At 46.7% G+C, this 15107-nt stretch overlaps 1 protein-coding gene across 4 annotated transcripts in view; it reads left to right on the forward strand.

Moving 5' to 3' along the window:
• The window catches only part of MDM1 (Mdm1 nuclear protein), a 132387-nt gene that overhangs the window by 31988 nt on the left and 85292 nt on the right, over window positions 1-15107 (forward strand). For all 4 annotated transcript variants that reach the window (XM_063927512.1, XM_063927513.1, XM_063927514.1 and 1 more), the window contains exons 4-6: window positions 133-267; window positions 3616-3795; window positions 10111-10253. In XM_063927512.1, the coding sequence (XP_063783582.1) occupies window positions 133-267; window positions 3616-3795; window positions 10111-10253 (458 nt within the window). The remainder of the gene's footprint in view (window positions 1-132; window positions 268-3615; window positions 3796-10110; window positions 10254-15107) is intronic.

The following is a 15107-nucleotide window of genomic DNA, read 5'->3' on the forward strand; positions in this document are numbered from 1 at the left end:
ATGATGCAATATCTAACCAATTGCCTGATATCGACTGCAATATATATATATGAGCACCCTCAGACATGATAGTTTATTATGAGAGCAATGACTAGCAATAAACGGGATGCTAACTTAAAGCAACATTAACAGTTTCACAGAGTGCTGCAGAAGAAAGCAGGTTTAATCAAAGCCCCTTCTCATCATCCACTGAAGATGTCGGAATACAGAAGGCAGTTTGAAAGAAAGAGTCCAGCAAAAAACTCTCCATTACTGGCTGCAGAGCAGGTATGTGTAAATATCAGGCAAAAAACATGCAGTAACTCAGTGGTTTCCAAATGTGGTCCTCAAGACACCCCAACTGTCCAGGGTTTAAGGATATCCCTGCTTAGGCACAGGTGACTTAATTAGTACCTCAGTCAGTTTGATTATACCATATGTGCACAAGCAGAGATATACCTAAAACCTGGACTGTTGGGGTGCCTTGAGGACTGTGTTGAGGAACCACTGCAATAACTTTATGTTGAATTGTTTGTTTATAAAATCATATGGCGTTCCAGGACATGCAGAATGCTTAGACCGTTTTCTCCTGTAGCGTAAATTTTTGTCATTTCGTGAATGGTAATCACAGGATATGGTCAGGATCCCGGGGTTCGGAATCCCAGCGTTAAGAATCCCGACGTTGGAATCCTGGCACTGATGGGAATACCGGTGCTGGTATGCTGAGGTCCAGGATACCGAACGAGGAGGGTTAGGGTTAGGCTGCAGGGACGGTGGGTTAGGGTTAGGCACCCCTGGGGAGAGTTATGGTTAGGCTGCAGGGGAGGATGGGTTAGGGTTAGGCACCCCTGGGGAGAGTTATGGTTAGGCTGCAGGGAAGGATGGGTTAGGGTTAGGCACCCCTGGGGAGAGTTATGGTTAGGCTGCAGGGAGGATGGGTTAGGGTTAGGCACCCCTGGGGAGAGTTATGGTTAGGCTGCAGGGACGGTGGGTTAGGGTTAGGCACCCCTGGGGAGAGTTATGGTTAGGCTGCAGGGGAGGATGGGTTAGGGTTAGGCACCCCTGGGGAGAGTTATGGTTAGGCTGCAGGGGAGGATGGGTTAGGGTTAGGCACCCCTGGGGAGAGTTATGGTTAGGCTGCAGGGAGGATGGGTTAGGGTTAGGCACCCCTGGGGAGAGTTATGGTTAGGCTGCAGGGGAGGATGGGTTAGGATTAGGCACCCCTGGGGAGAGTTATGGTTAGGCTGCAGGGGAGGATGGGTTAGGGTTAGGCACCCCTGGGGAGAGTTATGGTTAGGCTGCAGGGAGGATGGGTTAGGGTTAGGCACCCCTGCGGAGAGTTATGGTTAGGCTGCAGGGGAAGATGGGTTAGGGTTAGGCACCCCTGGGGAGAGTTATGGTTAGGCTGCACGGAGGATGGGTTAGGGTTAGGCACCCCTGGGGAGAGTTATGGTTAGGCTGCAGGGGAGGATGGGTTAGGGTTAGTCACCCCTGGGGAGAGTTATGGTTAGGCTGCAGGGAAGGATGGGTTAGGGTTAGGCACCCCTGGGGAGAGTTATGGTTAGGCTGCAGGGGAGGATGGGTTAGGATTAGGCACCCCTGGGGAGAGTTATGGTTAGGCTGCAGGGGAGGATGGGTTAGGGTTAGGCACCCCTGGGGAGAGTTATGGTTAGGCTGCAGGGAGGATGGGTTAGGGTTAGGCACCCCTGGGGAGAGTTATGGTTAGGCTGCAGGGGAGGATGGGTTAGGGTTAGGCACCATTGGGGAGAGTTATGGTTAGGCTGCAGGGAGGATGGGTTAGGGTTAGGCACCCCTGGGGAGAGTTATGGTTAGGCTGCAGGGGAGGATGGGTTAGGGTTAGGCACCATTGGGGAGAGTTATGGTTAGGCTGCAGGGGAGGATGGGTTAGGATTAGGCACCCCTGGGGAGAGTTATGGTTAGGCTGCAGGGGAGGATGGGTTAGGGTTAGGCACCCCTGGGGAGAGTTATGGTTAGGCTGCAGGGAGGATGGGTTAGGGTTAGGCACCCCTGGGGAGAGTTATGGTTAGGCTGCAGGGGAGGATGGGTTAGGGTTAGGCACCATTGGGGAGAGTTATGGTTAGGCTGCAGGGAGGATGGGTTAGGGTTAGGCACCCCTGGGGAGAGTTATGGTTAGGCTGCAGGGGAGGATGGGTTAGGGTTAGGCACCCCTGGGGAGAGTTATGGTTAGGCTGCAGGGGAGAATGGGTTAGGGTTAGGCACTCCTGGGGAGAGTTATGGTTAGGCTGCAGGGGAGGTTGGGTTAGGGTTAGGCACCCCTGGGGAGAGTTATGGTTAGGCTGCAGGGGAGGTTGGGTTAGGGTTAGGCACCCCTGGGGAGAGTTATGGTTAGGCTGCAGGGGAGGATGGGTTAGGGTTAGGCACCCCTGGGGAGAGTTATGGTTAGGCTGCAGGGGAGAATGGGTTAGGGTTAGGCACCCCTGGGGAGAGTTATGGTTAGGCTGCAGGGGAGGATGGGTTAGGGTTAGGCACCCCTGGGGAGAGTTATGGTTAGGCTGCAGGGGAGAATGGGTTAGGGTTAGGCACTCCTGGGGAGAGTTATGGTTAGGCTGCAGGGGAGGATGGGTTAGGGTTAGGCACTCCTGGGGAGAGTTATGGTTAGGCTGCAGGGGAAGATGGGTTATGTTTATGGGGGAGATTGGTTTAGGATTAGGCATCACCGGGGAGGGTTAGGGTTAGGCTGCGGTAGGGGGACGGTTCGATTTAGGATGCGGGGAGGATTATAGGGGTTTGGGATTAGGTTTAGCTACTTTACCAGCTAGGTGTCGGGATTCTCAGCATCGGGATGCCGCATTTAGTATGACTGTCAGCATCCCGACTGCCGGGATATCCCATGTAACCCGGTTATCACCTCTGCTAAATAATGTTACCACATATCATATTTACACAAATGGCCCTTTCATACCATACTTTTGTTTGGCTTTGGTATGTGGTGTTTTGTTGTTGATGTGTTCAGAAGAACATTTTAAGAAACCCATGATGTAGTGCTACTATGGATGCCCTCCGTCAAAGTAGTATCTACTGTATGTAGTATCTACTGTATTACACATAAACATCGCAATGAATAGAATTATAATCCAAAAAGTGTTTTAGTTGTTATATCTCAGGTTTATGCATTCCCCATGTTTATTCCAGCTAAGAGATATATTTGCTTTCAGATAGAGAGATTGAGTTATAAACTGATATCTTTGCTCTGGTGCTAGTGTTTGTGGCTTCAAAGTTCTTAACACATGGCGCATAAATGAAAAACTGATTCTCCATAGGGAGAGTCATCATGTAACCTCGTATTGTGTGAAGCTAATTGTTAATCCTAATTGAATAGCATTTTATATCTTTTTCAGTGTAATTGAATTGTAGTAGCCCAGCATTACAGATTTTCTCTATGGGGTACAAGGAAAAATCTGCAATATTGGTCATTTTTCCGAATAGAATTGCCCTTAGTGTGGTGATGGAATAGTGTGTATGGATTAGTTATAAAATGTTTTATAATAGGAACATTCTACTCTGGTTTTAAAGAATAGACAGAAAAGATCTATATCTGCTGTGGTAAACTCTAATCTGTTCATGTAGTACGCTCATGTAAATATTCTCCGTCAGGTCATACACAACAAGAATCAATCTGTTCCTCCGTTTAAGTTAAATCAAATCAGGACAGAGACAGAGTATAATAGTCAGTATAAAGGATCACCACCTGTAAAAGGACCAAAATTAAGGAAGGACTGGGAAGACAAACATCTAATGGAATATGACCAAGAACATCACCCACCTAAGAGGAAGGTAAACTATTCTACATGTGGTCTTAATCAGTGACCACTTTTGTGTATGGATTAGTTATAAAATGTTTTATAATAGGAACATTCCACACTATTTTCTTTAGCCCATCAGCATCAGGAATAGGTACATAATTGTGTGTGGTAACGCAATGCTTGCTTAAAATGTTAGTAACATCAAAACATAATTTCTCTTACGTCTTAGAGGATGCTGGGGACTCCGTAAGGACCATGGGGAATAGACAGGCTCCGCAGGAGACATGGGCACCAAAAAGAACTTTAGATATGGGTGTGCACTGGCTCATCCCTCTATGCCCCTCCTCCAGACCTCAGTTTGATACTGTGCCCAGAGGAGACTGGGTGCATTACAGGGAGCTCTCCTGAATTTCCTGAAAGAAAGAAATTTTGTTAGGTTTTTTATTTTCAGGGAGCCTGCTGGCAACAGGCTCCCTGCATCGAGGGACTGAGGGGAGAGAAGCAGACCTACTTAAATGCTAGGCTCTGCTTCTTAGGCTACTGGACACCATTAGCTCCAGAGGGAGTCAGAACGCAGGTCTCTCCTAGCTGTTCGTCCCGGAGCCGCGCCTCCGGCCTCCTCACAGAGCCGGAAGATAGAAGCCGGGTGAGTATGAGAAGAAAGAAGACTTCAGAGGCGGCAGAAGACTTCGGATCTTCACTGAGGTAATGCGCAGCGGTAACGCTGCGCGCCATTGCTCCCGCACAACACACACACGGCAGGCACTGTAAGGGTGCAGGGCGCGGGGGGGGGGGGGCGCCCTGGGCAGCAATCAAACCTCTGGTCTGGCAAAATCAGGACATACATGGGCTCTACACTATATATAAGAGATCACCCGCCAGTTTTTAAAGAAATCAAGCGGAACGAAGCCCGACGCTGAGGGGGCGGAGCTTGATCCTCAGCACTCACCAGCGCCATTTTCTCCACAGCACACCGCTGAGAAGCTGGCTCCCGGACTCTCCCCTGCTGAACACGGTGACAGAGGGTTTGAAAGAAGGGGGGGGGGGCACATAATTTGGCGCAGTGTTATATATATATATGTATTAAAAGCGCTATCTGGGTAATTTTTTCCCTGGGTCATTGGCGCTGGGTGTGTGCTGGCATACTCTCTCTCTGTCTCTCCAAAGGGCCTTGTGGGGGAACTGTCTCCAGATAAGAGAATTCCCTGAGTGTGTGATGTGTCGGTATGTGTGTGTCAGCATGTCTGAAGCGGAAGGCTCTTCTAGGGAGGAGGTGGAGCAAATGAGTGTGGTGTCTCCGTCGGCAACGCCGACACCTGACTGGTTGGATATGTGGAATGTTTTAAAGGCAAATGTGAATTTATTGCACAAAAGGTTGGACAAAGCTGAGTCCAGGGAGTGTACAGGGAGTCAAACCCTGCCTTTCTCTATGTCGCAGGGACCTTCTGGGTCTCAAAAGCGCCCACTATCCCAAATAGTAGACACTGATACCGACACGGATTCTGACTCCAGTGTCGACTACGATGATGCAAAGTTGCAGCCAAAATTGGCTAAAAGTATTCATTATATGATTATTGCTATAAAAGAGGTTTTGCATATCACGGATGAACCCTCTGTACCTGACACGAGGGTGCGCATGTATAAGGAGAAAAAACCTGAGGTAACCTTTCCCACATCTCATGAACTGAACAAATTATTTGAAAAGGCTTGGGAATCTCCGGACAAAAAACTGCAGATTCCCAAAAGGATTCTTATGGCGTATCCTTTCCCGACTAAGGACAGGATACAGTGGGAATCCTCCCCGAGGGTGGATAAAGCATTGACCCGCTTATCCAAAAAGGTAGCGCTGCCATCTCAAGATACGGCAACCCTCAAGGATCCTGCTGATCGCAGGCAGGAGACTACCTTGAAGTCTATTTACACGCATACTGGTACCTTACTCAGACCGGCGATAGCGTCGGCTTGGGTTTGTAGCGCGATAGCAGTGTGGACAGATACCTTATCTGCTGATATAGATACGCTGGATAAGGAAAACATTTTATTTACCCTGGGTCATATTAAAGATGCTGTCCTATATATGAGGGATGCTCAGAGAGACATTGGCCTACTGGGTTCCAGAGCCAATGCTATGGCCATTTCGGCTAGACGAGTCCTATGGACCAGACAATGGACGGGCGATGCCGACTCGAAGAGGCATATGGAGGTTTTACCTTACAAGGGTGAGGAATTGTTTGGGGAAGGTCTCACGGACCTTGTTTCCACGGCTACGGCAGGTAAATCAACTTTTTTGCCTTATGTTTCCTTACAGCCTAAGAAAGCTCCACATTATCAGATGCAGTCCTTTCGGTCGCATAAACCCAAGAGAGTGCGAGGATCTTCCTTTCTTGCCAGAGGTAAGGGTAAGGGGAAAAAGCTGCCAATCACAGCTAGTTCCCAGGAGCAGAAGTCCTCCCCGGCCTCTACAAAATCCACCGCATGACGCTGGGGCTCCGCTGAGGGAGTCCGCCCCAGTGGGGGCACGTCTTCGACTTTTCAGCCATGTTTGGGTTCACTCACAGGTGGATCCCTGGGCAATAGAAATTGTTTCCCAGGGTTACAAGCTGGAATTCGAAGAGGTGCCTCCTCGCCGGTTTTTCAAATCGGCCCTACCGGCTTCTCCCCCAGAGAAGGAGATAGTGTTAAATGCGATTCAAAAATTGTGTCTTCAACAAGTGGTGGTCAAAGTCCCCCTGCTGCAACCCTGCTTGTAGTCCCGAAACCGGACGGTTCGGTCAGGCCCATTTTGAATTTAAAATCCTTAAACCTATACTTAAAAAGGTTCAAGTTCAAGATGGAGTCACTCAGAGCGGTCATCGCCAGCCTGGAAGGGGGGATTATATGGTGTCCCTGGACATAAAGGATGCATACCTTCATGTCCCCATATATCCGCCTCATCAGGCGTTCCTGAGGTTTGCTGTACAGGATTGTCATGACCAATTTCAGACGTTGCCGTTTGGGCTTTCCACGGGCCCGAGGATTTTCACCAAGGTAATGGCGGAAATGATGGTGCTCCTGCGCAAGCAGGGTGTCACAATTATCCCGTACTTGGACGATCTCCTGATAAAAGCGAGATCGAGAGAACAGTTACTGAACAGCGTATCACTCTCCCTGAGGGTGTTGCAACAGCACAGCTGGATTCTCAATTTCCCGAAGTCACAGTTGGTACCAACGACTCGGTTGCCTTTCTTAGGCATGATTCTGGATACGGGCCAGAAAAGGGTTTATCTTCCGACGGAAAAGGCCCAAGTACTCATGTCTTTGGTCAAGGACCTATTGAAGCCAAAGAGGGTGTCGGTGCATCACTGCACTCGAGTTCTGGGAAAGATGGTGGCGACTTACGAGGCCATCCCATTCGGCAGGTTCCATGTGAGAACTTTTCAATGGGACCTTCTGGACAAGTGGTCCGGGTCTCATCTACAAATTCATCAGATGATCACCCTGTCCCGCAGGGCCAGGGTATCTCTCCTGTGGTGGCTGCAGAGTGCTCACCTTCTGGAGGGTCGCAGGTTCGGCATTCAGGACTGGGTTCTGGTAACCACGGACGCGAGCCTCCGAGGTTGGGGAGCAGTCACAAAGGAAAGAAACTTCCAGGGTCTGTGGTCAAGCCAGGAGGCTTGTCTTCACATCAACATACTGGAGTTGAGGGCCATATACAATGCCCTTCGGCAAGCGGAAGATTTGCTTCGCGACCTACCAGTTCTGACCCAGTCAGACAACATCACCGCTGTGGCGCATGTAAACCGCCAAGGTGGAACAAAGAGCAGAGTGGCAATGGCAGAAGCCACCAGGATTCTTCGCTGGGCGGAAAATCATGTAAGCGCCATGACAGCAGTCTTCATTCCGGGAGTGGACAACTGGGAAGCAGACTTCCTCAGCAGACACGATCTACATCCAGGGGAGTGGGGACTTCATCAGGAAGTCTTCACAGAGATTGCAAGTCGGTGGGGACTGCCTCAGATAGACATGATGGCGTCACGCCTCAACAAGAAACTATCGAAGTATTGCTCCAGGTCGAGGGACCCTCAGGCAGTGGCCGTGGACACTCTGATGACACCATGGGTGTTTCAGTCGGTCTATGTGTTTCCTCTTCCGCTCATTTCAAAGATATTGAGAATCATAAGACGAAAAGGAGTACAGACTATTCTCATCGTTCCAGATTGGCCGCGAAAAAGAGCCTGGTATCCGGATCTGCAGGAGATGCTCACAGAAGATCCGTGGCCTCTTCCTCTCAGAGAGGACCTGTTACAACAGGGGCCCTGTCTGTTCCAAGACTTACCGCGGCTGCGTTTGACGGCATGGCGGTTGAACGCCGGATCCTAGCGAAAAAGGGCATTCCGGATGAGGTCATTCCTACTCTGATAAAGGCTAGGAAAAACGTGACAGCGAAACATTATCACCGTATATGGCGAAAGTATATATCGTGGTGTGAGTCCAGGAATGCTCCTCCGGAAGAATTCCATTTGGGCCGTTTCCTTCACTTCCTACAGACGGGAGTGAATTTGGGCCTAAAATTAGGTTCCATTAAGGTTCAGATTTCGGCCCTATCCATTTTCTTTCAGAGGGAAATGGCTTCTCTCCCAGAAGTCCAGGCTTTTGTGAAGGGAGTGCTGCATATCCAGCCTCCTTTTGTGCCCCCAGTGGCACCCTGGGACCTTAACGTGGTGTTGCGGTTCCTTAAGTCTCACTGGTTTGAACCACTTAAAACGGTGGATTAAAATATCTCACTTGGAAAGTGGTCATGTTGTTGGCCTTGGCATCTGCAAGGCGAGTGTCAGAGTTTGCGGCTTTATCTCACAAGAGCCCCTATCTGATATTCCATGTGGATAGAGCGGAATTGCGGACTCGTCCTCATTTTTTTCCAAGGTGGTTTCTTCTTTTCATATGAACCAACCTATTGTGGTGCCTGTGGCTACACGGGACTTGGAGGATTCCGAGTCCCTTGATGTGGTCAGGGCATTGAAAATTTATGTGGCCAGAACGGCTCGGGTTAGGAAAACAGAGGCACTGTTTGTCCTGTATGCAGCCAACAAGGTTGGCGCTCCTGCTTCTACGCAGACTATTGCTCGCTGGATCGATAACACGATTCAGCAGGCTCATTCTACGGCTGGATTGCCGTTACCAAATTCTGTAAAGGCCCATTCCACTAGGAAGGTGGGCTCTTCTTGGGCGGCTGCCCGAGGTGTCTCGGCATTACAGCTTTGCCGAGCAGCGACTTGGTCGGGTTCAAACACATTTGCAAAGTTCTACAAGTTTGATACCCTGGCTGATGAGGACCTCATGTTTGCTCAATCGGTGCAGAGTCATCCGCACTCTCCCGCCCGTTTTGGAGCTTTGGTATAATCCCCATGGTCCTTACGGAGTCCCCAGCATTCTCTAGGACGTAAGAGAAAATAAGATTTTAAACCTACCGGTAAATCTTTTTCTCCTAGTCCGTAGAGGATGCTGGGCGCCCATCCCAGTGCGGACTAAATTCTGCAAGACTTGTATATAGTTTCTGCTTACATAAGGGTTCTGTTGCAGTTTTGATCAGTCTCGGGCTGATGCTGTTTTGTTTCATACTGTTGACTGGTTCGTATATCCATGTTATATGGTGTGGATGGTGTGGCTGGTATGAATCTTGCCCTTGGATTAACAAAAATCCTTTCCTCGTAGTGTCCGTCTCCTCTGGGCACAGTTTCTCTAACTGAGGTCTGGAGGAGGGGCATAGAGGGAGGAGCCAGTGCACACCCATATCTAAAGTTCTTTTTGGTGCCCATGTCTCCTGCGGAGCCCGTCTATTCCCCATGGTCCTTACGGAGTCCCCAGCATCCTCTACGGACTAGGAGAAAAAGATTTACCGGTAGGTTTAAAATCTTATTTTTTTACTGAATAGGCCATAACATTTACTTATGTAAGTTTATTAGGTGAATAGAGTGCTCAGTGTGTTCCTGTAGAGATGTAGCACAGTTAATTATAACACACAGTGTAAGAGTGCACATAATAGCTTGGTGTGAGATGCTATTTGGCCACATCCACTGAAAAACAATTCACAGAACTGCAGTGTGTTCAAATTAAGGCCATACACCCACTGTCACTGTGCTAGCCTTTTTTGTTTGTTTGTTTTTTTAGTTTAATGTTTGTAAAAAGGTATGTCAGACATGTTGTTGTTTTTTAACTAATGTTCGGGAACTTCTAGGCTTCACCCATGTGGTAGAATTGGAAAAGTCCAAAATGCCCATTACTGTGAATAAATGTGAGGCCTTCTTCTGTTTATATGGATAATTTAGTTTTTTGTTGTATAGTTTATTATTGCTTTACATTTTTCTAGGATAAAAAGAAAAAGATGGATGAAGTGGATTCTGGCATCTCAAAAGTGTATTCATCTGAGATTGAGCAGAAAGAAAAAGTTCAGAGAGAAATTATAAAAAAAAAAGTTCTTCAACATTTTAACAATCAGTCCAGATGTTATAGGTATGATTCAGTGTTCATTCAACTTATTAGATGTGATGATTTTCTTTTCTTTTTTTATATTTTTTTCATTCATTATTTTTATTGATACTAATTTTCAGATCAAGGGGTACAGAAGAAGAAAAAAAGGGGTGAGGAGGGCAGCAGGGCAAACGAAAAGGGGAGGGACGTGTGGGGAGGTAAGGGAAACTCTACCATGACATATAAAAACAGGGTATGATACTAAATATTTCAGAAAAAAAAATATTTTAGAAATATTTCTTACTACCAACTTTTTACTTTAATACTGCATATTACACATATTACATATGAACAGGGACCCAGTACTTAAGTAGGCATGACAAGACCTATTTTAATAGGCGGGCCCTTTGTACATGCCATTGCTGAAGAGAGTGTGGACATGCCAGCTTGGTAGGTGTGGCTGTGCCTCACTGGCAAGCCCGGGTACTTTGTACCTGCACCACTCCCCTCCCGACACCCCATGCGTAAATTTAGCAAAAACATACTGATTTTATTTAATTTTCATTCTCATCTGTATAAGCAACACAAACATTCTAGCCATTTTTGCCAAAACACATTACAGAAAATAGAACAAAGAGGTCACATCTTGTAGTGAAAAGTTTGGATGGGAATAAAATATTCAAAGAATTGCACTAGGCTTTTTTTCAGAACATATTTACAGAATTGTACTATGACTTTTTAATTTGGAATACTTATTGCTTTCTTACTACTATAAGCCATTTTTTATATATGGTGACACAGATCTGGTTTTAAGGTTTGTGCAGAACAATATATGTTAGTCACTGACTGAAAGGTCAGCATCACACTATGTAATTATTAGAATAGGGCCCCTGTTCAAGGAGGGTGTGACAAGTGTATTACAGCGAGCACAAGACAACTGTCAGTCTGTGGACCAGGGGTGAAGTTTTGCTTTCTGTCACCTAGAACAAAGACTCAGCTCACAACAATATATAGTATTCAATGTTGGTTTGCTGAATAAAGATGACAAAATAGTAAAGACTGATATGTTTGAAGGATAGGTTCAAAATACAGTTTATTTCTGTTATATTAAGGTGCCTGTGCGTGCTGCATTTATTCTGTGGTACTGAGGTTATCTTCATTTTTAAATAAAGCATACAGACTCCACTGCCTCAAGACACAAAGGGAATTATTGTTGCCTATGCTATACTACACAATCTCACCCACCACAGAGCATCACAGTGACCACCATATAATACAAAGAAAATCACAGTGACTACGTATAATAGTGAGAAGATCACAGTAAATGCCATACAATACAGAGTATCAGTGACTGCATTACAATACAGAGTAGATACTCCGCCATATAATAAGCAGCCATATAATAAGCCGCCATATAATACAGAGAGCATCAGTGACCGCCATACAAGAGTAGTTGATATTGCCATGTAATGCAGAGAGCACCAGTGATCGCCAAACAATATCTACAGTTGTGACTTCTATATAATGCAGAAACTATTTTTGATCGCTTTATTTCTCTTACATCCTAGAGGATACTGGGGTTCCATTTAGTACCATGGGGTTTAGACGGGGCCACTAGGAGCCATGGGCACTTTAAGAAATTGATAGTGTGGGCTGGCTCCTCCCTCTATGCTCCTCCTACCAGACTCAGTTTAGAAAATGTGCCCGGAGGAGCCGGTCACGCTTATGAAAGCTCCTGAAGAGTTTTCTGCATTTATTTTTCGGTTTGTTATTTCTCTAACGTCCTAGTGGATGCTGGGGACTCCGTAAGGACCACGGGGAATAGACGGGCTCCGCAGGAGACAGGGCACTTTAAGAAAGAATTTGGATACTGGTGTGCTCTGGCTCCTCCCTCTATGTCCCTCCTCCAGACCTCAGTTTGAATCTGTGCCCGGACGAGCTGGGTGCTACTTAGTGAGCTCTCCTGAGCTTGCTAAGAAGAAAGTATTTTGTTAGGTTTTTTTATTTTCAGAGAGATCTGCTGGCAACAGACTCTCTGCTACGTGGGACTGAGGGGAGAGAAGCAGTCCTACTCACTGAAGATAGGTCCTGCTTTTTAGGCTACTGGACACCATTAGCTCCAGAGGGATCGTACACAGGATCGCACCCTTGGTCGTCCGATCCCGGAGCCGCGCCGCCGCCCCCCTCGCAGAGCCGGAAGACAGAAGCCGGTGACAGAAGCAAGAAGACTTTGAAATCGGCGGCAAAAGACTCCAGTCTTCATATGAGGTAGCGCACAGCACTGCAGCTGTGCGCCATTGCTCCCACACTAAACCCACATACTCCGGTCACTGTAGGGTGCAGGGCGCAGGGGGGGGGGGGGCGCCCTGGGCAGCAATTAGAGACCTCTTGGCAAAAGTGGGCATATATACAGTTGGGCACTGTATATATGCGTGGGCCCCCAACATATTTTTACACAGAAACGCGGGACAGAAGCCCGCCGCTGAGGGGGCGGGGCTTCTTCCTCAGCACTCACCAGCGCCATGTTTTTTCTCCACAGCACCGCTGAGAGGAAGCTCCCCAGACTCTCCCCTGCAGTTACACGGTAGAAGAGGGTAAAAAGAGAGGAGGGGCACATAATTAGGCGCAAAAATCAATATAAACAGCAGCTACTGGGTTAACATTAAGTTACTGTGTTATTCCTGGGTTAATAGCGCTGGGGTGTGTGCTGGCATACTCTCTCTCTGTCTCTCCAAAGGGCCTTATGGGGGAATTGTCTTCAGATGAGCATTCCCTGAGTATGTGGTGTGTCGGTACGTGTGTGTCGACATGTCTGAGGTAAAAGGCTCCCCTAAGGAGGAGATGGAGCAAATATGTGTGTGTGAGGGTGTCTCCGTCGACAACGCCGACACCTGTTTGGATATGTGTAATTAAGTGCTAAGGTGAATTTATTGCACAAAAGATTAGAGAACAGACAGGAAATCTACCCATGTCTGTCCCTATGTCGCAGAGACCTTCAGAGTCTCTCAATGCTCACTATCCAAAATAATAGACACTGATATCGACACTGAGGTTGACTCCATGGTCGACTACGATAATGCAAAGTTACAGCCAAAATGGCAGAAAAGTATTCAATATATGATTATTGTAATAAAAGATGATTTGCATATCACTGATGACTCATCTGTCCCTGACACAAGGGTACACATGTTTAAGGGGAAGAAAGCTGAGGTAAATTTCCCTCCTCTAATGATGAAAAAGAGCGGGAATCTCCAGACAAGAGACTGCAGTTTCCCACAAAGAATTCTCAGGCAGTATCCTTTCCCCACTAGGTTTTATCTAGAAAGGATAGTTCCGCAACAGGTTTATTCTAACAGACATATGACCAATGTTAGATCTAAGTCTGTAACCGACTTTAAACTAATGATATGCACTAAATGTGTTTAACCAATTATGCGTCGGTGGTGCTCCCAGAGTCAGTAAGTTGAGGTAACAGAACAAGAGAGGAGAAAGACTCTATGTTGGGGCACTCTTAATTGAAAAATCGACACTAAAACTTAACTTTTAATAAGCATAATAAAATATAGTGACTCAAAATAATAGTGATCAAATACATAAGAACGCCTAGGTGAAAATTACTTGTAATTTATATATTATACTGGGAATCCTGTCTACAATATCAGACAGGTTATATTTAGATCCCAGAGGGGTAATCTGTTCGGTTAGATTTCTCGATATTGCTAAAGCTTGATGAAGCAAAAAGACATGTAATATAATAGAGAAAATGTTGCCTATACAGGTTCTTCAGCACCTACAGCTCTAGATTGAGGCAGTGGTGTTGACCAAAAGGCTTTTATTGCAGTGGTAATTGCGTCAATATCCTTTTTGCAACAGGCAAAAAAGGACTGAAGGTACAAAATTATTATTTGATATGAGTGTGTCTTGCGTAACACCTGATAAAATTGATAAAGGGAAAGATAGAAATAAAAGAGAAGGGGTGTCTTACTTCTGCTGTTCAGCTGGGTTGTTTACTGCACCTGGTATTCGCTGCTGGTCCCCCAGGCAGTTACTGACCAGGCCTGCCACAGATTAGCTTCCAAGATCAGACGAGATCAGGCGTATCCTGTGGAGTATGGCCGTAATTAAACCGATATGTCCCCTGTGTGGGGGTGGGCTGCGCAGTCCCACCTGACCCCACTGACCAAACGGCCCGTTTCACCGATGTGTAGGCTTGTTCACTGGTGATTATTTAATCCCTGATATGGATATATATAGGGCGAGTATAATTACCTAGATGGCCGCCAAATGTGTGAACGGATGCGTCGTGCATGGTTATCGTTGAGCGGAAGTGACGTGTTTTGTCAATACTTCCGGTCGTCGTATAGGTACTTGCGTTCCACGGCTGCTGATAGTCCGCATTGGCGGAAGTGCCTCTCCTGTGTCAGGCGGAGATGACGTATACCGCCAGTGCCTAAGGTCGCCATGGCAATGCATGCGTTTCACGGCCTCTAATGGTCCGCATGAGCGGAAGTGATGTTTGAGACCTGATGCTTCTAGTTGTTATGGAGACGTTTTTATTTGAGATAGGTGGGCTGTCCCTACGGGAAATTGTGTGACGGACTTGTGCCCGTACCTTATGATGTTTGATGTATAATATGGGCATGTTTTTCAAAAGCTTGGTACATATAAATGACATATAGTATCGGTCTGTATAGAAGATAATTGTTAGGGTGAATATACTTGTCCTTGCTGTCGCTGGGGCACTAATTATTAATAGACTTGCAGTGGATTATAATAATCATTAGTAAGATCCTGATGTTATGCACAGAAATGTATGGTGTCTGTAAAGAGCTATTATTCCGAAAAGAGAAATAAAATATAGATAATTTTTAAATAAAGAAATTAAAATAGGGATGG

Source organism: Pseudophryne corroboree, chromosome 6, assembly GCF_028390025.1.
Source record: "Pseudophryne corroboree isolate aPseCor3 chromosome 6, aPseCor3.hap2, whole genome shotgun sequence".
Taxonomy (NCBI): Eukaryota; Metazoa; Chordata; class Amphibia; order Anura; family Myobatrachidae; genus Pseudophryne; species Pseudophryne corroboree.